The 22,144-nt window shown below is 50.3% G+C and overlaps 1 protein-coding gene across 1 annotated transcript in view; it reads right to left on the bottom strand.

Moving 5' to 3' along the window:
- UBASH3B (ubiquitin associated and SH3 domain containing B) overlaps positions 1–22,144 on the bottom strand; it is a 149,180-nt gene that overhangs the window by 12,192 nt on the left and 114,844 nt on the right. Inside the window, exons 2-10 of the mRNA XM_052653090.1 lie at positions 20,307–20,360; positions 19,377–19,563; positions 17,670–17,868; positions 13,977–14,146; positions 9,197–9,405; positions 5,432–5,564; positions 2,501–2,621; positions 1,541–1,663; positions 151–243 (exon numbers count right to left, since the gene is read on the bottom strand). Of these exons, the coding sequence (XP_052509050.1) occupies positions 151–243; positions 1,541–1,663; positions 2,501–2,621; positions 5,432–5,564; positions 9,197–9,405; positions 13,977–14,146; positions 17,670–17,868; positions 19,377–19,563; positions 20,307–20,360 (1,289 nt within the window). The remainder of the gene's footprint in view (positions 1–150; positions 244–1,540; positions 1,664–2,500; positions 2,622–5,431; positions 5,565–9,196; positions 9,406–13,976; positions 14,147–17,669; positions 17,869–19,376; positions 19,564–20,306; positions 20,361–22,144) is intronic.

Below are 22,144 nucleotides of genomic sequence, written 5' to 3'. Positions count from 1 at the left end.
AAGTCATCTTCTGAAAGTATCATTGTTAAACATCTCAGATTCAAAACTTCCAATTGGCTGATGTTCGCCTGAATCTAGGGTAATCTATTAGTAAGTGTCAGATTGTGTAGTGATGGAGGGATGGACTAGCTGACCTTCATCAAGTCTCACCTTTCAAGATGTTGTATGCAGTCTGGACGCAGCGCAGGGATGGGGAGCAATAGACGTGGTCGATGATGGTATTACTCTCCAGTAAGGCTTCCCCTGCAAAGGAAACCAGAGAAGAATCAATCTGATAATTTATACAGCCTCAGGATGACTCTCAGTGTGGAAGAGAGGCGGCCCAGCAGACCCTGCAAACCTCCTCTCAGGTGGGGGCTCTCGTGGGGCCAGCGGTTTCAGTCTCATTCTCTTTTAATTGACTGACTGATTTTGGGCTATGCTGGCTCTTCGTTGCTGCTCAGGTTTTCTCTAGTTGCACTGGTCAGGCATCTAACTGCAGTGGCTTCTCTTGTAGAGCATGGGCTCTAGGTGGCTTGGGCTTCAGCAGTTGCAGCATGTGGGCTTAGCTGCTCCACAGCCTGTGGGATCTTTCTGGATTAGGGTTGAACCTGTGTCTCCTGCGTTGGCAAGTGGAATCTTAACCACTGAACCATCAGGGAAGTCCCAGTCTCATTTTCAACAACTCTCCTGCCCAGTATTTCTATGGAAGACCAAGGGACACACCCCTTCTTGTCTTTCGTTGTCTTTACAAGCAGTAAAATGCCCATCTTTCTCTCCTGGATGAAGTGCAAACACCTTACCGTGGTGGTCAAAGTCTTCCACAAACTTTTCTGTCTCTAGCCTGCCAGTCTCTGCTCACAATCGATGCTCTGGAAACAAGATGGCTTATTTCCTCTGTACTCTAGATGCTGCTTCTCACGTCTATGACTTGATATTGATCCTCCCACTGAGATGCCTTCCCGCCCTCCTGCTAACTTCTACTCTCTTCTGGGCTTATGTCTTCTGTGCTCGCATAACATTTTGTACATAGTTGCATTCTTGAGTAAAGCATACTCTGTGATATTCATCCACTTACAAGCTTTCCCGAGGGTGGGGACTCATGCTTAGATCCCTATTACCTGGCGTAGTGCCTTGCACAAGGTAAGTGATCAATCCATGTGTGTTAAATGACTGAATGGGACGAGGCTGCTGGCTCTGCGTGGCGGGTAAGGACCAGACCTGCAAAGAGCTGAGCATCCTGGAGACCGATTGGCCTCTACACTCTCAGCCACCCCTGGGTGCCTCCTCCTCACCCTCCTGCAAGAAGCTGACCTACCTGCCATGCTGAGCCTGACCTTGCCCCATCACTATGCCACACACCCCTCCATAGGGATCCTACTTTGTTCACTTTGGTAAACCAACCCAGTGCCCTGAACCTAATGGTTACTTAATAAATCTCTTTTGAATTGAGGAAATGTAGTGTAGGAAAGCCATCAGCAGTGTCCTTGGCATATCTGCCGCAGCCAGACTTTGGAAGAAGTAGCCAGGAAAGGCTATGTGGTCACTGTGGGACGCTTACCCACGAGTCTGGCTTGCATACATCCAAACACCGTGATTGGAGCATCTTTTTCGTAATCCCGGAAACCGCCGCTCCGCTGAGGTAAGCTGTGAGGCATGTTTAGGTTGGTGCGTATGTAGCGGCCTGGAAAGAAATGTCAGACCAAGGCGACATGAGTTTCTTGTTTCCTTAGGACTTCGAGTGCTGATTCTGCTGGCCCCTCCACTTCCATTCCCTTTCGGCCAAAGAGACTGAACTGAGCCCTCTAGAAAATACTGACACTCTTCCTTTGACAGAGTGTCTTTGAATCCATGCTTCCATTCTGACAAAAGTAACAAGAGCTAAGTCTTTTTCTCTTAATAACTAGTATTCTTTTTTCTTTTTAAAGTCTTTATTGAGTTTGTTACAGTATTGCTTCTGTTTTATGTTTGCTTTTTTTTTTTTTTTTGCCACAAGGCATCTGGGATCTCAGTTCCTGGACCAGGGACCCAACTTGCAGCTCCTGCATTTGGCAGGCGCAGTTTTCACCACTGGACCAGCAGGGAAGGTCCCAAGAGATGGTTTTTAAGTGAAAGTAACAACCAGACACTCCAAAGCAGGTCGGATTCTCTGAGATGCAAGCCCATCTTACACAAATGAAACTGGAATCTTAGACAAATGAAAATGGAACTAAATAAGCCAGGGTAACTTATTGGAGGGACTTCTGGACATGTAATCAGGACACCTGATTCTGCATCTGTCCTATGGCTCTGGGCAAGACATCTGCCTATTTTGGTACACGGTGTCCCAGTTGATAGACTGGAGGCGAGGACAATTCTCTCTCCCCTAACACTCCAGATTATCAGGAAGGACTTAACAGTGTAACAGGTAAGAGGCATTTTCTACGACACAATGACTCCATCTAAATCAATGTAGCTTGACTCTGCCCCCTGGAGGCTGTGAGAGGTGTCCCAGTGCTGAGCAGGCCAACCAACCACTCACCTTTGGCGTCGAAGCACTGGGATAGCCAGTACTTCCCAAACACGACATCCATCCTCTCACCATGCCGACACACGAAGAGGCATCTCTTCTGAGGGCCGGGCTGGCTGCTGATCCTCAGAGGCTGCGGACAAAGAAAGGCTGTAAGCAAGGGTGGGGAACACAAGGAAGTAGACATGTCTCGGGGCTGGGTGCCGGGTGAGCCGGGCTCTGGAATAAATCTCACTACTGTTTAATGTATGGATGTGAGAGTTGGACGGTGAAGAAGGCTGAGCACCAAAGAACTGATGCTTTTGAACTGTGGTGTTGGAGAAGACTCTTGAGAGTCCCTTGGACTGCAAGGAGATCCAACCAGTCCATTCTGAAGGAGATCAACCCTGGGATTTCTTTGGAAGGAATGATGCTGAAGCTGAAACTCCAGTACTTTGGCTACCTCATGCGAAGAGTTGACTCATTGGAAAAGACTCTGATGCTGGGACGGATTGGGGGCAGTAGGAGAAGGGGACGACCGAGGATGAGATGGCTGGATGGCATCACGGACTCGACAGACGTGAGTCTGCGTGAACTCCGGGAGATGGTGATGGACAGGGAGGCCTGGCGTGTTGCGATTCATGGGGTCGCAAAGAGTCAGACACGACTGAGCGACTAAACTGAACTGAATGTTTAATTGCAATAAGCCCCTTAAGTACCCTGGATTTAAGCCAGCCTGTCTATAAGATGGGGATAGTAAGCCTCATTTACTGACCTCGAAAGCTATTCTGAGGCTTAAATGAGATGAATTGCAGGTGCTCTGCAAAATAAGGGTTATGAAAATGGTTGTATCGTTACTGTTGCTGTTCATAGGTGTTAACACCCAGCTACTACTGAACAGGAAGGCAACCTTAGTTACATATAGCTCAGAGGCAAAACTAGCCAGTGTGGAAAGACGCCATCTAGAGGACAGGTTCTTCCCCTAAGGAGATGCTTCATCAGGAGGCGAGAAGTTTCATTACCACAAATTCCCCTGCCTCATCTCCCTCACATGGTGTTAAGGCCACGTGGTCCATAGTCTCCACCAGCCAGAAGGTCCTGCTTTGCCAGTTCTAATCACAGGTTAGGCCCTGTTGTCCGGCTGCCTGCATGATGACGTTCCTGGAAATGGCTCGGGGAGGACAGCAGCTACCTCTGGGTGATGAAAGCGGCAAGTCCAGTCAAAGGCTTGTCCGAATGACCCTGGTTTCTATCACTGCTGGGTGGATCCTTGCGGATGTTTCTAGATTTCTTCTTTCTGATGGAGGCAGCTCTTGCCAGCTTCCTCAAGGGTTGCCAACTCCTGTGGACTTGGCATGGGCCAGTACAGTACACACACTTGGCATGTGCTTCCTGCTGCCCTGGCAAGGTTGGTATGTGGGATGGTGGCGTGGTCTTTCCCACTGCCTCTTCTGCTGTTTCCTAACTCAAGTTCCGGACTCCAGCCAACGTCAGCTAGTCTCTTGTTGCCTAACACACTTGAACTTTCAACTGGCTTTGTGTTAACATATACTGTTCAAAACCACCCTTCCCCTGGAATGGATAAAGACGTGGTAACATATACAATGGAATGTTACTCAGCCATTAAAAAGAATGAAATAATGCCATTTGCCACAACATGGGTGGACCCAGAGATTGTCATGCTAAGTGAAGTCAGTCAGACAGAGAAGGAGAAATATGGTATGACATCCCTTATATGTGGAATCTGAGAAGAAATGATAAAAATGAACTTATTTACAAAAGAGAAAACAGACATACAGACTTAAGAGAACAAACTTATGGTTGCCAGGGGAAACACTGGGGAGGGATGTGTGAGTGTGCATCCTAAGTCACTTAAGTCGTGTCCGACTCTGTGTGACCCCATGGACTGAAGCCCACCAGGCTCTGTCCATGGGAGTCCCCAGGCAAGAATACTGGAGTGGGTTGCCACTTCCTCCCCCAGGGATCTTCCCGACCCAGGGATAGAAGCCATCTCTCTCGGATTTCCTGCACTGGCAGGCAGGTCCTTGCCCACCAGCGCCGCCTGGGAAGCCCTTGGGATGGACGTGCACACTCCGCTGTATTTAAACTGGGCAACCAACAAGGCCCTACTGTATTAGCGCGGGGAACTCTGCTCAACGTCATGTGGCAGCCTGGATGGGAGCAGGGTTTGGAGGAGAATGGATACGTGCATGTGTATGGCTGAGTCCCTTTGCTGTCCCCCTGAAACTACCACATTGTTAACCGGCTATACTCCATAATAAAAAGTTCTTTTAAAACCCCAGCCCCCTTCCCCCACTCCCCCATCCTGCAACCTTTCTGGTATATCTCAGACATACACTGATCATTCACTATGTGCCAGGTACTGTACTAAGAACCATTTTCCTACTTCCTTTAATCTTCACAATGTCCTGTGAAATAGATACTTCAGGTGACCCTTGAACAACTTGGGTTTGAACTGCACGGGGCCCAACTAATACACGGCTTTTTGTTGTTGTTCAAAAGTAAATACTACAGTACTCTACGATCCGCAGAGTGTTGAATCTGAGGTTGCAGAATGGTGGATATGAGGGCACCAAACTGGGTAGATGGAGGGCCAGCTCTAAGTTACAGTTAGATTTTCCAGCCTTTGGAGGTTTGGCACTCCTAACCCCTGGACTGTTCAAGGGTCCACTGTGTTACTTCTTTATAGATAACACGTCCCTTGCTCTGTGGAGCAGTCTTCCTTACTAGTCTAGACCCAGAAGCTGGTAATCATTGTCAGCGCCACGCACCTGACTATTCTTCTTAAATTTCTGTCTATCTTTTAGGATCGTGTGCCCTGAGAGATTGGTAACCCTTTCGGGACAGAGAAGTCAATGCCTCACCCTTTGAAAAAAAAAAAAAAAAAGGTGCTCAGTGACTCCTGAGCCAAGTTGAGGATGTGGCCCTGACGGTCAGCCCTACCTGGGTGGGCTGGCAGATGATGGTGAGGGGCGTCGAGTCCCCCAGGCCCTGGTCCTCATACTGCCGCCTCTCCAGGATGCCGTCCCCAAACGAGAGTGCGTTGGAAGAGGATGTGTTTAAGATGGAGTAAGAGCTGCGGGGGGAGACAAGGAAGATGTTAGCTGAGGAGGAACATCTTTTTAAAATGTTTTCATTGAAGTGTAATTGACAATATTCTATGAGCTTCGAGTACACAACACAGTGATTGGATATTTTTATAAGGAACGCCCTGTTTCATACTGAAGTCTTGCAGTTAATAAATTAGGGATGGATGGATTTCCGTGCTTGGAACAGATGTGTTCATCCCTCTGGGCAGGGGTGGGGCCTGCGATGCTGTGCTTATTTGGGTGCCATGGGCCTGGCTGGCACCAGAGGCATGCTGCAGAATACCGAGGTATCAATTCTGTACCATTGTTTCCAGCTCTTTTCCTGGCTCCAAAGAAATAAACAATTCCTGCTGCCTTTAATCTTTTCCACAGTGATTTCCATCTGAACTGACAAAGGAGAGGGAAGATTCTGACCCTCCCCACCACTTTGCCTGTGGCTCCGAGCGAAGCCACAGAAGTCCCTGGCTATCACCCGCTACGGCACCTCCTTCCCATCTCCAAACCCTTCTCCATCTCAATCACACCTCCAACAAGAGGATTAAATACAGCATTTTTCCAGAGGACACCATTCTCACCAGCTGTGTGGAGCTATGAGCCAAGAGGAGTTGTTTCTGGATGTAACACTGACTACAGAAGCCCTCAAAGAGGTCTTGCTGAAAGACAGGCAGCAGATCATGCCATGTTTAAATTATTCTCATTAGCAAAGCTTCCAAAAAGCTTTATCTAATGAAACACTGCAATTCAAATATGGTTGTTAGGCAAATGCAACGGACAGCTCCTCCTGCATCAATGGGAGGTGTCAAGGGAGAAGATTTTAATTTTAGATTTCTTGCTGCTTTGTAATCAGGGTAAAGTTCCATATGTACAAAACAGCACTCAATCTAACACAGCCATTAGCTTTTTGGTTATTCTTTTTGTTATTTCTAAGGAAATCTTGTGCCACTCACAGTCTCATAGACTGCCTGTTTTCATTTTAAACGGAGACCCTCCTAAACATCACAGAGTTAAAGAAAATTCAGTTTCACTGTCTGATTCATCAAAGCTCCAGGGCCTGAAATGTCTGGATCTATGGAATCGTCCTGACATCATGCTTGTACATGTTTCCTAATTTCTGCACTGTATTGCAGCTGTGAAGACACTGGCAGGATCCCTTCTCCTTCAGCTCAGCTGGCAAGGAGACTGCCGGCCTCCTCCTCTTCTCAGGCATCACTGGAATCAAAGGCCCCGACTTGCGGAGACAGCGTGAGGCCGACAGTTCCAATCAGACCACAGTCCAATCAGGTGCAGAGTAGAGAGGATGATGTACCTGACACCTGTAATTACCATGGAAACACCTCCCAAGGGCACATCAGACCTGGGGGTCAGCTGAGGAGGACTGCTTAGCCCACTCCAACTCAGAGGCTTCCGCCAGCCAACGTGTCTGGAGATCCTCAGAACCAGGCGAGGTGCTCTCACAAAGGTGGTAGGAAAATGTTTCCTTAGGAGGGACTCAGAAAACTTGAGGACAGAGGAAGAAGAGTTGTGAAGGGTCGCTGACCCCCCAAGTCCTCCCTGATGCTGGAATCCCCTCTGCAACTTCTCAGCAAGTCAACAGGTCCTACTTGAGGAGCCCTGTGACTGTCCCTTCCCCAGGCTACCTGGGATTAGGAGTGAAACAAGACCATCTGATAGCCTGAGTCATTTCTACTTCTGGGGTAAACAGGAAAGCACCACTCTTCTGCAGGATCACTGCAGTGGAAGGGACCTCTGATTTGGTGAGCATGTAAGAGAGGACTAGGAAAGACAAGTTAGAGAAAAATAACCATAAAGCTAACGGCTGTTTTAGACCCCGTGCTGTTTTATACATGGCACTGATCCCTAAGAAGCAGTGTTCACAGATACCTACGAGGGAAATGCAACTGTTGTCTTCACTTCATAGACTAGCAAACTGAGGCTCAGAGAGGTCATGCAACTTGGCCAAGGTCACACAGCTGGTGCATGGGAGAGTTAGGATTTGAATTAAAGACTACTAGAATAAAAACTCAAATTTGTAATTATGGCACCCTAACACCTAATACATTAGTATTTCCCCATTCTCAGCCAGGTTGGCTGTGAAAGCTGAAATTTCAGACATAGTTCCCAAAATAAAGGGAGGTGACACACTGACCTCCCTGGGGTCTGTGGACTGAGGGCGCTGAGGCTGCCCCTGTTTTGTCAGGAGTGGTCTGGATGCAGAGACCTACACGGGGCCAGCAGGAATCCCCCTGCATGCCCTCCTTCCACAGCGAGCCCTACTGGTAAGAATGATCTGGGAGCTGGGTATCATCAAATCTTTTGATTATGTTTCTTCACGAATACGGCATTTGTTTTTTTATAGGCATAAAATGGTTACTTTGGGGACTACCCTGGTGGTCCAGGGGTTAAGACTCTGAGCTTCCTGGATTCAGGCAGTGGGGCACACGTTCGATCCTTGGTTGGGAAACTAAGATCCCACATGCTACATGGCATGGCCAAAAAAAAAGCCCAACCAACCAAACAAAAAACAATGGTGACTTTGGAAACCCAACTTAGAAACATTTCTGAAGAAGCAATGGTCTGGGGAACACGAGGCAGCTTTGACCTTCCGTTCTGAGCTACAAAATGCTGGATGTTCATGGGGTGGGGGTGGGAAGGAAGAGGGAGGCTTGCTGGGGAGGGTTATTAGGGAAGAAGATACTCTTTCTCATCATCGGGTTTGTGGTTTGCCCGCTGCTAATCAGGGGAGGGGACTGTCTTTTCTTTTCTCCCTTTAGGCAAAACACTCAGTGAAATTGCCCGTCTCTGCTTCTCTTTTATGACAGTAATAACAACGTTGCACACCATGCAGCTGGTGTTCAGAGCTTCCGGCTCTCGGCCACGTTGGCACATGGCAAGAACAAGAGAGAGGGAAACCAGCACGCACGCCCTGGCCAGGTGCCCAAAATGCACCAGGGAAGGGCTGGCTCTGAACTTCCCGGATTAAGAAGCATAAAAGAGGAACAAGAGGCACCCATCAGGACAAAGCTGGTCATACAACACAGGCCACTCTCAACGTGGGAACAGGCTGGTCTGGGGGCACTCTACAGAAGAGCTGGGTGGGGAAGGGACCGCCTGCCTCTCTCAGCCTCTGGAGGTTACCCATTTCCATAGAAATGGTCTCTGTCATCTAGGCATTCATGTGCCAGGTCTGAGGACTGGGTCAGGCGGTTAGGTCCCCTGACCTTGGCAAACCTGTTCACTACTGGCTGGCTGGCATAGTGGGAATCTGTCCTGCTTCTCTGGGGAGTTTGTGCAATGACCCGGGACAAAGTACACAGAAGCCCCAAAGCCATAAAGACTCGGTGGTGGGCTGACCCACACTGAGGCCAGAAGAAATGTCCCCTAAGCAGCCTCTTTGGTCTCTGATGGAGAACTCTGACAGATGTTCCAGCCGTGGTGGCAGGTGGGGTAAAGCGGGGCATCCCGCTCTTCCTGTGCCCCAGCTCCGCCCTTCCCTGAACGTCTGGGGCCAACAGCGCTGGACTCCACACACTGCTCCTGCCGCCCTGCGTGTCCTGGCGCCTCCTCAAGGGCCACAGTGTCCTTCGAAAAGCAGCAGGCAGAGAGCCCGGCATGGGCTCACCCGTGAAATATCCAGGTGCTGCACTCGTCAGCCTTGGTGATGTAGTTCTCCGGCAGGAGTCCAGAGCAGCCCGTGGCCAGGGAGGTGCCGTAGATCCAGCCCTCGCTGGTGCTGGTCTGCTCCATGGGCGACATGAAGATGAAGTCCCCGGGGACCAGCTCCAGCTCGTCGTCGTTCTGCGGGGTGTACGGGTAGATCACCTGCAATGTCTGGAAAAGAGGGAGAGGGAGGCGTGAGGCCCACGCCTGATCAGCTCTGCTGAGCGCTCAGGGCCCGCCTGTGGGCTCTGCTCGCGTTCACGGGCACCTCTGGAGTCTGCAGGCTCCGAGTAGATCTGGATTCAGATCAGAAGGAGTTTCTCCTCCTCTCAGGATATGCTAGTGCTTCTGGCTCGTTCCAGACTTTCCTTCAGGCATAGCTTTGCTTCAAAAGACATGGCTTTTAGAAATTCATATGAAAACCTGTAGGTTCTCCAGTAAACTGCTTTACAGACGGGTTTGGACCTCATTTTCCCTGCTCTGTCTGCCACGTTGATGCCGTAAGAGACCCTGGACACACAGCTCATGGAAAGGAGTCTTCCATGCAATGTCACCAACGCCCAGATGAGAGACTCTGCTAGGAAGGCTTTGGGGACGAAATGTCTCCTCTCCACGTAACTGAGCAGCTCAAATAAGACACGGTCCTGCCTTCAAAGAGCTTTCTTTAAACCTCCATGGTTAACAAAGACCTCGAAAGAAAAATATCTTTCACAGCCATCAGTGTCCTGTGTGTAACCAGCTCTTGTCAGTCAGCAGGTGGAGACCACGTGTTCCCTCTTTGGGCTCAGAAAAAGCCCCTTGGGCCAACCCCAGGCCATGTCACTTGTCTGATTTATTCCATATTTTGCCTCCTTATTTATTTTGCCTCACAGGCAGACGTATGAAGATACTCTGGAAAACATCTATTAATAATTTACTACTTTTCTGTTAACAGCAGGAGACCTCAATACTAAGGAAAATATTTTTCTATGTGTTTCATAAGGGGACACTAACACAGAGCTGTTTTATCAGCTTTTCCTTCAATCCTGAAGCCACTAGAGGAAAGCTAAGTATTCTGGTTCCCACCTAGGGGTTTTTAACTTTGTTTGGCCTCTGTTATTTCTCATCTGCAGGAGCTTCCGTAGTGGCTCAGACTGTAAAGAATCTGCCTGCAATGCTGGAGATCCAGGTTCAAACCCTGGGTCAAGAAGATCCCTTGGAAGAGGGTATGGGAACCCACTCCAGTATTCTTGCTTGGAGAATCCCATGGACAGACTAACCTGGTGGGCTACAGTCCACGGGATTGCAAAGAGTTGGACACGACTGAGCGGCTACCATTTCATTTTCTCATCTGTAAAATAATACTTAGACTATATAAGTTAAATGAGACAATCTAAGAAAACTCCTGAGGACTCTGGTACACAGAAGAGGTGTAATTATTTCTATTGAACCATGACACCTGGCTTTCAAGGGGTTATCTTTCCATCAAGCTGATGCTACCCCCCAAAGCCTATGCTAGGTAGGGCTGTGAGCTAATCGGCTCCCTGGGGTCAAGGTGATCCATCAGAACATGTCATAAAGAATTTCCTTCTGGAAATCTCTAACGAGAAGAGCCAGTAAAAATGATTTCCCCCCGCCAGAGAATGAATGTGATAATGCACAGAACTCGAATGCCCCACTGGATTTCTGACATCCCTTTTATTTAGGGCACCCACTTCCTCTCCGAATCCTCACTCCAGCATCTATCGGCTCGAGATCTTCTTCCATCCCATCGACTCCCCACTCCTCTGTCAGATACACGCTCAAATTACATTTTCAAATGAACCAGGAAGGTCTTTTTGCTGGGTTGTTAAAAAACAGCTTAAGGAAAAAGAAAAAAATTCACAACCAACCACTTAAATCTCTAAGCTAGGTATGTGATGAGACACCAGAAGCAATGCTCCTTTTCCTGGAACAGGGTGGAGAGAGGCACCGAGTCACAGGAAACAAGTCTAAACTCAGGTTCCTTAGATGCTCAAGCACAGCACAGTCTTGGGTAATGATGCCTCTGACTCAGCGGCAGGCCTTTCCTTTGAGAAACTCAAAAATGACAGGGAAGATCTCATCCCTCCTTTCACTTGGGGGTGAGTCTTCTGGCTCTAGGAGATCCCAGGGAGGTTAAGGTACAGAAAGGAGCAGAAGGTACAACTCCTAGGCAGAGAGCAGTTGCACAACAAGGAGCTTTGATTTACCGAATGAGCAATAAAGAAAATCAATGTACTGCAGCAAATCTCAAATTATAACCGGTGCTCAGGTCCCCATAGTTCTTTCCTGCTCACCGAAACCGCACGGCATGCAAAAGTCAGCCCAAGTTTGGGAGATCTCAGGACACACTGCCTAGTTTTGTCCTGAAAGTGTGAGTCACTCAGTTGCGTCTGACTCTTTGCAAGTCCGTGGACTGTAGCCCACATCAGGCTCCTCTGCCCGTGGGATTCTCCAGGTAAGGACAACAGAGTGGGTTGCCATTCCCTTCTCCAAGTTCTGTCCTACATGAGACTTACTCTCTTATGTCTAGCATCTACTTGTAAGAATTCTCGAGTCTATTTCAAGTATGTTTTCCTCCCTTCCTACTTGGGGACTAAGCTCAAAGTTTGCTACCCTGGGAAGGGCAGGTACAGCCCTTCGTGATGATAGGAACTGACCCTCTTTGCCTTCGAAGCCTTTTTTACAGCTGTGGCAATTTTGCTGTTGTTGCTGCAACCTCTCTTACGGGAGGCCCTCTAGTTCATACCAACAGTCTAGCAAAATGTCATCACTGTTTTGCACCCAAGAGAACGAAGGACTGGGTTACTATCTAGAAGCTGTAAAAGCGAATCTGCTGCTAAAATAGGGAGTCAGGATTTGAAGCCATGTGTGCTAGACGCCAAAATCTACGCTTTTTCTAGAACTCGGTCCTTCCTCTAGATTTCCAGTGCTTGGCACATAACACTAGCATGGCACACTGAACGTGGAAGAGACGGTGTGAAGCACAAGCAGGCACGTGCAAGCCCACGAGTCAGCACCTGAACAGCAGAGGGGTGAGACCTCAGAGGATTCCTAGGCGTCACCTGCTGACTGTCCCTGCCTAAACCACTCGCCTTGTCTGGACATCTGTTACCTCACTGGACTGATCACTCAGTCCTGCCTCCTGAGCACAGGAGGAGGTAGAAGGCAAGGTGAAGTTTATATATGCAGGGGGCTCAGGTAAAGCCAGATGACCCAGGAGGGAGCAGTAATAAATGAGCTTTTACAAATAAGAGATAAAAAGAGGACATGTTATTTTTAGAAAATAATTCCTGTGGGCACTAGCTGCCTCATTCCCTCGGTGCCAATTGAGCAGAATGTGGGTCAGGCAGAAAAGCAATTACCCTATGAGTTAACTGGAGGGCAGTGTTGATTAGGAGATACTCCTTGGAAAATTCCATTGCCACCTCCCTTCTCTTAGAAAGGTGACTTCTCACAGCCCATTGGCATGCCACCCTTGACAGTTTTTCCCCTGCCCTCGGAAGGGATCCATTCAGCCACACCTCTTTTGTTCTACTTAGGCTCACGCTAAGCAAGTCCAGGAGACGTCAGAATTTTGAAGGAAGGCTAAGCTCAGTCTCTTTGCTGTGTCTTTACAGAAACTTGCATCAGATGACTTGGAAGGAGGACATGATGGTACCATCAGCAGAGGCAGGCAAAGCTGCACATCCCTGACCCTCTCGGACGCCATGGACCTCAATCATGGGCTGGCTCTTCCCACCACGTTCAAATCAACAATGAGGTCGCCTGACCTAGACCCTGAATCTCTTCATAATTTTTTTTAAATGTCTAAAGGATGTTAAAAGTCTATATAAACAAAAATATCAGTCCTTTTACTGCTGAAAAACTAGGAAATAAATTATGTTTCACAAATGTAGTTAAACCGGACGACAATTTTTGCAGACTCTGGTCTCTTTTTAGATGGGTTGCCCATCGTTACTGATCAGAACCTCTGGCTTTTGGCTTCGGTTCTGGTCCTAAGTTGCTCTTTAGCTTTGGACCAGTCACTGAATCCCTGTGTCTCAGCTTCTCTTTCAGGAGAAAAAGGACAGCAAGATTCTAGAGGTGGCACATGCTGATCTTGGAAAGCAATGTGGATTCCCTCAAAAGGATGCCAGCACCGTGCCAGCGGTTCCGCCTGTCCCTCTTAGGCCTCCTTTGTGATGCACAGACACTCTCCTGATATTTGGTCCATGCCTTTATTACATATGCATCTGTTCTCTCTCTCCCTCACTGGACTCAAACTCCTTGAGCAGAGGACATTTTAAAATTTTAGTATGCTCCAGGGTAATGTGCATGCCACAGCAAATACCTGTTAACTACGTGTTCACAGATTTTCTTTTGGATTTAGCTATCTTTCTCACCTAAGATCAGGATGATGTCTTCCACCTATTCATTCCGTGAACAGACAGAATATTTTAAAATTTACCGACATGCGTTTCATCTGTTTCATTTCTATCCTATTCCGGTAAGGTTAGCAGGGCAGACAGAACAGTGGGGAATATTACACAGCTCAGCCACATGGGACCCAGAGACGAGAGATGCACAGATTCCCAGTGAGCCAGCCAGCGCTTGGACGAAATCCCAGGCTGGCTGACTCCTGGTCCAGCGCTGGCCCCACTGCCTTCCTCGGGTGTCCATCTCCCCTCAGCAGCAAGTGCTGCTGGTGCTGACAGCGCCCGGCACCCCTGGCAGGGGCAGGAGCCCCAGCGAGACGTTACCTCGTGGTTAGCAAATCGGATATCCCGGGAGAATATGGTGGCCACCCAATCACACCCGAGTTTGACGTCGATGTTCTGGGCGAGCTTCTCCAGGGTTGGCAGGTGGCTGGCTTGGAAGTGGTAAGCCAGGGTCACATGCAGCTGCTTCTTGTGGGGCTCCACGTGCACTTCTAGAGGAAGGGAGGAGACAGGCAGTTGGTGCACTGCAATGGTGGAGACACGAGGAAGGACACAGAATGGCGCCCTGATAAAACTGCTTCCTATCAAGTAGAGGAGGGAGCCCCTCAGTCAGACAAAAGCTGTTTCCTCCTCGGCAGCTGAATAAGGGTGGGTGGGGACGTAACAACCCACAGTACGACAGAGAAACAGCCATGTATCTGGCTTTTCTGGATCAGCTGAGAGGCAATCGTTTTGATTGCTGGCTGCTCACAACAAATCCAGATGAGTATCACTGGCCCCATAGTTCAGATGAGGAAATCGAGACCTAAAGGGATGAGATAAGTATGGAGCAAATTTTGCCATCCCGCGACTCCCAAAGCTGAATTGTCTCCGTTTTGAAATCAAGTCCTTTTAGCTCCTGGGTGGCTCTGATGTAGAAATGGGGCGGGGGGGGGGGGGGGGGGGTGGGGTGGGGTGGGGAGGGGGAGATGGATTACTTTCAAACTTTAAAACAGGGTTTCTCAGTGTCATTTTGGACCAGATTATTCTTCGTAGCAGGGATGTCTTATGCATTACTGGGTCTTTAGCTGCATCCCTGGCCTCCACCCACCAGATGCCAGCAGCACCCCCAAAGTTGTGACAATCAAACACGACTCCAGAGACAGCCAAGTGTACTGGCGGTGGGGGGGGGGGGGGGGGGGGGCAAAATCACCTCTGATTAAGAGCCATAGGTTTCAAGTATGCAGGCTATCTAAGACACCCTGAAAAAACAAACCAAACCAGACTACCTACACAAGGCGGTGCCTTTTGTCTTTCGTATGTGTTTTCAGTTGGGGAGAGTCATTTACTGTCCAAGTTAGAAGACTGAAGAAGATACGACAGAAGGGAATTCCAGGAATCAAGGGGCTTGTTCTAGTCACAGAGAGATGGAAGTAGGTTTGGGTCTTGGGGGGGTTTTGGCTATGCTGTGTGGCATGTAAGAGTTAGTTCCCCAACCAGGGATCGTCCTTGGGTCAGCGGCTTTGAGTACTTTTTCTGTTATACTGCATTGTGTATCTTTGGTATAAAAGCCTCTGAGGCGAGGGCTCTGTGTCTTGTTTGTATATTACAAAGAACCCTTCCTCTCTTGCTCAGCAGGCACCCCTGTGGATTTTCAGTATTTGTTAAATGACTGAATACACACAAATGAATCTCCGTACACCACCAAAGATGAAGGATGACACTTCATCTACTCACTCACTAGTGGAAGCTGGGTCTGCCACACCTCTGAATACCACCGCACAATTTCTAAAGACCTGTCCAGGCTGGGCCAGGGGCTGAGGCAGGGCCAGCCAGTTCTCCGAATCACCACCAGGGGGCAGCACCAGGGCTGAGATGCCAGCCTGGCAGGCCCGTTCTCGGGGAGATGGCTCAGGCACTTGGAGGGGAGCTGGTTCTCCCCGTTCCTGGCAGGAAAGCCAGCAAGGGCCCACCATATGTGCTTTATAAATCAGCCGCGTCCTGGCCGAGACCTGGTTTACTCATTTGGGAGGGACTGGGATTTTGTGGCTACAACATCAGACTTGGTTCTTGTGGGAGTTTTAGTGGTTTTGACAATAGCTACTGTGGGATGAAAAAGAGCTGTTTCCCTGGGGTGGAGGGATGGGAACAGGAAATAATCTGCCGATGATGCCATTTGTCTGAAACATTAAGCGTCTGTGAAGCGGGCAGACTCCACCCAAGTCAGCAGAGATGAGCCCTGGGGGGTGAGGGGTGGGGTAGGGGTCTAAGAAGACCCGGTTCCCAGCTCACAGAGGTGACCTAAGGGCCCGGGTCCTTCTGAGAGTGCAGAGCTCACCGAGTCTGGGCTCTCACCACACTCTTCCTAGAGTCCTGGGCCCTGTTTGGAGATTTTCTGCTAAAGGACCCTGAGCAAAAGGGCCTGAAGTGAAAGTCAGTCACTCAGTTGTGTCTGACTCTGTGCAACCCCATGGACTGTAGCCCACCAGGTTCCTCTGTCCATGGAATTCTCCAGCCTAGAATACTGAAGTGGGTAGCCATTCCCTTCTCCAGGGGATCTTTCCCAGCCCAGGGATCAAACCTAGGTCTCCCACATTGCAGGCGGATTCTTTACCAGCTGAGCTACCAGGGAGGCCCAAATGGGCCTGAGCTGGAGATGAAAACAGCAGCTAGGGGCATGGGCAGGTGAGGTGCAGGCCAAGGCCAGGGGTCCAGGGAGCAGATGGTGGGGCTCCGCCAGCTCCACACTCAACACCCAGGGCGCTGGTGGGCACACGCTCACGGCCTCGGCTCTGGTTGGGGTGCTCTCCCCGCTGCTGCCCCCCAAACACCCTGCTCCTCCCTGCCTGTGCTTGTGCTGCCCCCCTGCAGGGCCCTATGCCTGTCTGGCGGATCGATACCTTCCTGGGGTGACTCTCCTCTCCTCTGTGAAAGGGGCCCTGCTCCACCCCGCAGGGGCACGCTGGCCTCTCTCCTCACCGCTCTCATTACACCAATAGGGTTTCCCAAGCATGCTTCTGCCAGGAGAAACCACTGCTTCTTCCCTGCTGCATTCTGCACGGAGAAACACACGGTAGGTGCCCAATAAACACCTGCTGACTGTGATTCCATTCTAAGGGGAGCGAGTAGACTCCCCCTCCCCTGTCTGTCTGTCCGTCCCATGGCAGGCGAAGCCCTCGTGGAGCTCAGTGAGCTGTCTGCACCTGCAGTCACCCGGGAAAGCTTTGCAAACCTCGGTCTCTTGTCCCCTCTCTGTGCTGCCTGCTGTCCTGACGTTGAGTCGATACACATCCTGAGCACCCCTCCAAGCAGATTCCTGTGACAGCAAACCTCGGTTGCTGGCTTGAACTGAGGCCTTCCAAGCAAAGAGCAGGTGGCATCGTGAAGGCGTAATGTTTGGGGCTTGTCTACAGGGCTTCAGCTGGTCGAACAAAAGATGTCATTGGCTCAGTGGATTTATTACTGGATGCTAAGTGGTTCCCCTCTCCTCTCTGGGCCGTGTGACCTCCTGAACAAAGGCCTCAGTCCTCATGGAGGGGACAAGGCAACCCAGATAAATGCCTGCCTGCGAGGGGGGTTGGGAGGAGGAAAAGAAGGTTCCCTGGGTATTCCCTGGCGGTCCAGTGGTTAGGACTCAGTGCTTTCACTGTTGTGGCCTGGGTTCAATCCCCAGTGGGGAACTAAGATCCCTGAAGCTAAGAGGTGCAGCAAAAAAAAAAAAGCAAAAGGTTCCTGAACTGAAGGGAGGAGCCGATGGTGGGGCTGTGAAGGAACACAGTTACAGATCGATAGGAACAGTCACCTGCGTGCCTTTAACATGGGTGTCATCACACCTGCTCTCAAGGAGGTCAGCAGAACTGCAGTTGAATGTTTTTCAAAGGGGCAAGAGGTGTGGGGTCTGCAGGAAACGGCTGTCTTCTTGGTCACATTCTGCCCATTCCTGCGGGACCTCCCGACTCCACCATCACTTTCTGTCCCCTTCCTTCCTGACTTCCCGATTTCCAGGGCTGGCTGGCCTGGCGGCTGGCAGCTCACCAGTTTTGGAGGCAGCTTCTGCTGCGAAGTCGGCAGCAAACTTCTTGAGGACCTCTGCGCTGTCTTCCTTCACGAAGAGGCCGATGAAGTTGGAGGAGGTGTAGAGCTCCAGGGGCAGCGGGGCTGAAAACTTGCATCTCCAGCGGCTGACGGTGGTCTGCAGGGCCTCCCCCAGGGCGTCTACCTTGCTGTCCTCACACTGGCGGGGAAAAAACAAGAGGCTTCTTTCAGAGCCAAGGGGCAGTGTCTGCCACTGCTTAACTTCTGTATCCTCTGCCCAACACTGGGTGCTGAGGAGGCAGCCCTGGAACCATCGCTCCTGTCTGCAAGGAGGGAGAAGACCTGCAGCCTCCCAGTTATCTGGAGACAGATTATCCAGTGGGTAGATCAAACCAGGGCAATGGACCCCCTCCCCCCGCCCTCCCTCCATGCTGTGCTTGGAGCCCCGCCAGAATGCAGCGGGGCTGGTGCAGCAGAAATGGAGCGTGAGGGACACGCCAGCAGAGCATGCAGCCCCCCAAGGTAAGTTGCTGTGTGTTTTCTATTGTTTGGCATCATCTGCGCCTTTTCTCTTCAGCCTAAATGATCCAAAGCTGATGCCACCTCTACCCCACAATACTAGGGGAGAAATGAGGCTCCAAGAGTTGTGACATCCTCCTCCTCCTACACCCCCACCCCCCTGAGCACTGGAAGAGAGAACAAGTGTCTAAAACTCCACATGCTTTTGAGAAAGATCCTGGGTGACTAAGAGGAAATGATCATCATTTTAATTTTCAGCGTGAATGGTGAAAGACAAGGTGTTAGGAACATATTTTCACCTATAAAAGGGCGTGGGGGATGGAGAGTATGAAAGAGATTCTGGAAAAACCACCCCAAATATTAGAAAAACATATTGTCTTAAAGTGTGATCATTCTGCCTTATCCTGACTATAGCTGGATACATCTGTTATTCTCCATCTCCGCAGAGAACCAAAGGAGATGAAATGTGATTACATTTACTGGAATGAGAGGGATTTAATTCAGTCACTACCTAAGCTTCATGAGGCTAGAATTATGGGTCAAGTAACAATGTCAGGAGAAAGGTATCTCCTTCCATTTCTAGAAAGACCTCTAATGTGGCAAAACCTGTAGACGGTGTGCAGGAGGCCAAAGTCACTTCCCTGTCTAGAGATTACATTTCTCATCCCCAGCTTTCTAACGCCTGCTCTTGGTCAGAGGGAAGGGAGACGATCGACAAGGGGAAGCCAGGTTAGAGAACCCATTCCCCTCATGGCTGCCACAACAGGGGGTCAGGCAGTCGGTCAGGCTTGTCCCCTGGGTCCTGAGGAGCACCTGGTCACCACGATGCTACGCCAGACCTGGTGTGCTCCTGGGTCTTGGCAGATATTAGAAAGAGGACAAGGGACTTTCCTGGTGGTCCAGTGGTTAAGGATCTGCACCTCTGTTGCAGGGGGTGCAGGTTCAATCCCTGATGGGATACCTAAGATCCTGCATGCTGCACACCCCATCCTCAAAATAAAGAGAGGAGGAGGACGACTGGGGTGAGCGGCCAGCCTCACTGACTCCCCCAGGGCTCACCCCGCTCTGGCGCCGTGACTGTTTCTGGCAACATCCTGCGAGGCTCCCAGCACTGACTCCAGCCCCTCAGGGCGGGGGGGGGGGGGGGATGTGGGCACCCTGGGGTGGGGGGCGGGGGCTGTGGCTCACCATGAAGAACTGGCAGAGGGTGATGTGGGGGAAGATGTTGTGCGCCTTGTTCTTGCCGCAGATCTGCTTCGACTGCTGCCAGAAGTCGGAGAGCTTCTGCGCTAAGGGCCCGGTGGGGCGGAGGTAGAGGACGTACTCCCGGGGCAGGGGGTCATCCAGGAAGGGGTCGCCGACGTGGGAGAACAACCTGCCAGAGAGACGGTGGCCGAGCCGGCCTCACTTGAGGACCATGGAAGCCAAGGGGGAACCGAAATCAAGATCCATCCTTTGCAGCCTCTACCTGTCACGCACTGCGAGCGAGAGGGTCTTCGGTTTTGTACTTTAAAAAAATCTACCTCCTGAGGTGCACCGTTTGTAACCAACTCTCAGACGCACCAACATCTCTTCTCCTGCCTGTCCTATCGCATTTGCATCCCACAACTACCCCCCCCAAAATCCTAAGGCCACCCTCTCCAGGAAGCATTGAGGATCAACTCCAGATCCTTTCCTAGGCCACCAGCACGGGTCCAGCCTGCCTGTCCCTCCAGCTCAGTCTACGCTTAAGCCCACATGCCTCCGAAGACAAGAGAAACTTCGAAGGGGCCGCTTTGTGGGGTCGGCCCTGGGTAGCCCTATCCTGCTGCGAGGTCAGCGGATGTTGGTCAACTGATTTGTCCAGTATCTACAGCATATCTTTAAGTGACTAAGTGGGGAGCAGGGGTGAATATCATGACAGAGACAGCATCTTGGAAATGCTCTGAATTTCTTTCAACAGCTCTGAGGGAAGCACACTCTGGGGCCAGGGAATAGGGGGCAAATGGCTTGTCACGCGGCCTCCTCTCCTCATTGGAAGGGTCCATTAGAGACAGGCTGCACATCCCCACTCAACCACACACACACACTTGGGATTAATTACATGCTATTTGCTCAATTTATTTATTTTATACCAACCAGTCACATGCTGCCTGAACGCTTCTTCCTCCCGTGGATGCCAGGGCTTTTTGTCTGGAAGGAGAAATCAGATTTCTATTGTTAGCATTTTTAACCTCCTATCAGCTTTTCCCACTACAGTGACAAAGCTGGGTGTGAAGCAGGCATGATGAAGCCTCTTCAGGGGTGTGGGGGAGACACCTGCTGCAGGGTGTCCCCCCCAGGGGTCACAGCAAAGCATGTGGACCTTAGAACCTGTGATTAATTTCCATGTCATTAGCATTCGATTCGCACACAGCCTGACAGCTCATGGCATCTATTTTTAGCCGTTTCCACATTAGACTTTTATTTTTGCTTCCCTAAAGGTTGTCATGTCTTGCTTTTCCCTCCTTCCCTTTCACCCACTCTCTTTCCCTGACCCAGATCCCCTGCAGAGCACTTTCTCATTTGCAGCCTTTTGGCAAAGTGTGTTAGAAAGTGGTGCTGGGGCTGTTAAGACTTGAGGCTAAATGCCCACAAGGACAACTGGTCTGGTTCAATCCAAGGCCTCCTTCCACTTTCCTCCAATCACCACCAGCATTCTCAGACTGGATCCAGAGTCTCCAGCGACTTTACAGACATTTTTGTGGACACACAGCACTGGGTATAGGCTTCCCAGGTGGCTCAGTGGTTAAGAATCTGCCTGCCAGGGAGACGAGGGTTCAATTCCTGGGTCGAGAAGATCCCCTGGAGGAGGAAATGGCAACCCACTCCAGTCTTCTTGCTGGGAGAATCCCATAGACAAAGGAGCCTGACGGGCTACAGTCCAAAAGGTTGCAGAGAGTCCAACACACAGCACATGGTAAAGGGGACTGGCCAGAGAAGGGAAGCCCACTGCTGGAGAAACACTCATGAGTTCTGTGTGCAGTGGGGTGGTCTCACAGGGTGGTTCTGGCAGCAGGTCACAGCCTTGTACACAGGCATCCGAGAAGAGCCCTTCTGAAATGTCAGATGGGTCTCCAAAAGCCAAAGTTCTGGGTTTGTACCCAGTTTTGCTATTTGCCCATCTATTCATGCATTCAAGTTTATGACTTTAATATACACATCTTGAATGGCAATCACTTTGCCAGCGCTGTGCTGGGTTCTAGGAATACAGTGAAAATCGAGACTTATATGGCCCCTGGCTTCACGGGGTCTTTGCGCGGCTAACTACTGAATCACACTGGTGGTCAGTGCAACGAGGGGAGGGCACAGGGAACCCTAAGAGCATGGACGGAGACACATGACCTGGGCAGGGAGTGGCGGATTGCGTGAGGGTGATGGAGACAGAATTCACCCAGTGCCGCTCCTCTACAAGCAAGAAGCCTTCAACAGAGCCCCACACGCTGGAGGTGACTACTAATAATTACGCCTGTCCGGTTACACTACCCCAATTCAGGGTCTTTAGGAGAGAAGAGAGGGAAGGAGTTTCTGGTTTAAACTGATGCGCTTTCCAAGCATCCGTTTCCCGATTGCCTGCTGAGCCCAACTCCTCCTTTCTTTTCCTGGTCCCTGTATAGAGCAGTGAGAACCGATGACGCTGTGACAATCACAGAGGGTCAGATTGGAAGGGACCTCAGACATCAACTAGGGGCCCAACTGCTTCACTTAACGAGGAGAAATTCAGGTGAAGGAAGTCGAGTCATGTAATCAGGACAGCCAGATTCAATCAGTGAGCGCCGGGTGAAGGGCAGACTCCAGCCTGATCCAAGGCCAGCCCCAGTTTCTCTGTTCCATGGTCCAAAGAGAAATGCCTTTTCCCCCACAAAAATCTAAGCACAAATACCAAATGATCAGAATAAAAAATCTGCACAGCTAAGTACAACAACATTCTAGAAGAC

The sequence above is a fragment of the Budorcas taxicolor genome, chromosome 15 (assembly GCF_023091745.1).
Source record: "Budorcas taxicolor isolate Tak-1 chromosome 15, Takin1.1, whole genome shotgun sequence".
NCBI classification, from domain to species: domain Eukaryota; kingdom Metazoa; phylum Chordata; class Mammalia; order Artiodactyla; family Bovidae; genus Budorcas; species Budorcas taxicolor.
This window is presented reverse-complemented; position numbering and strand designations above follow the sequence as displayed.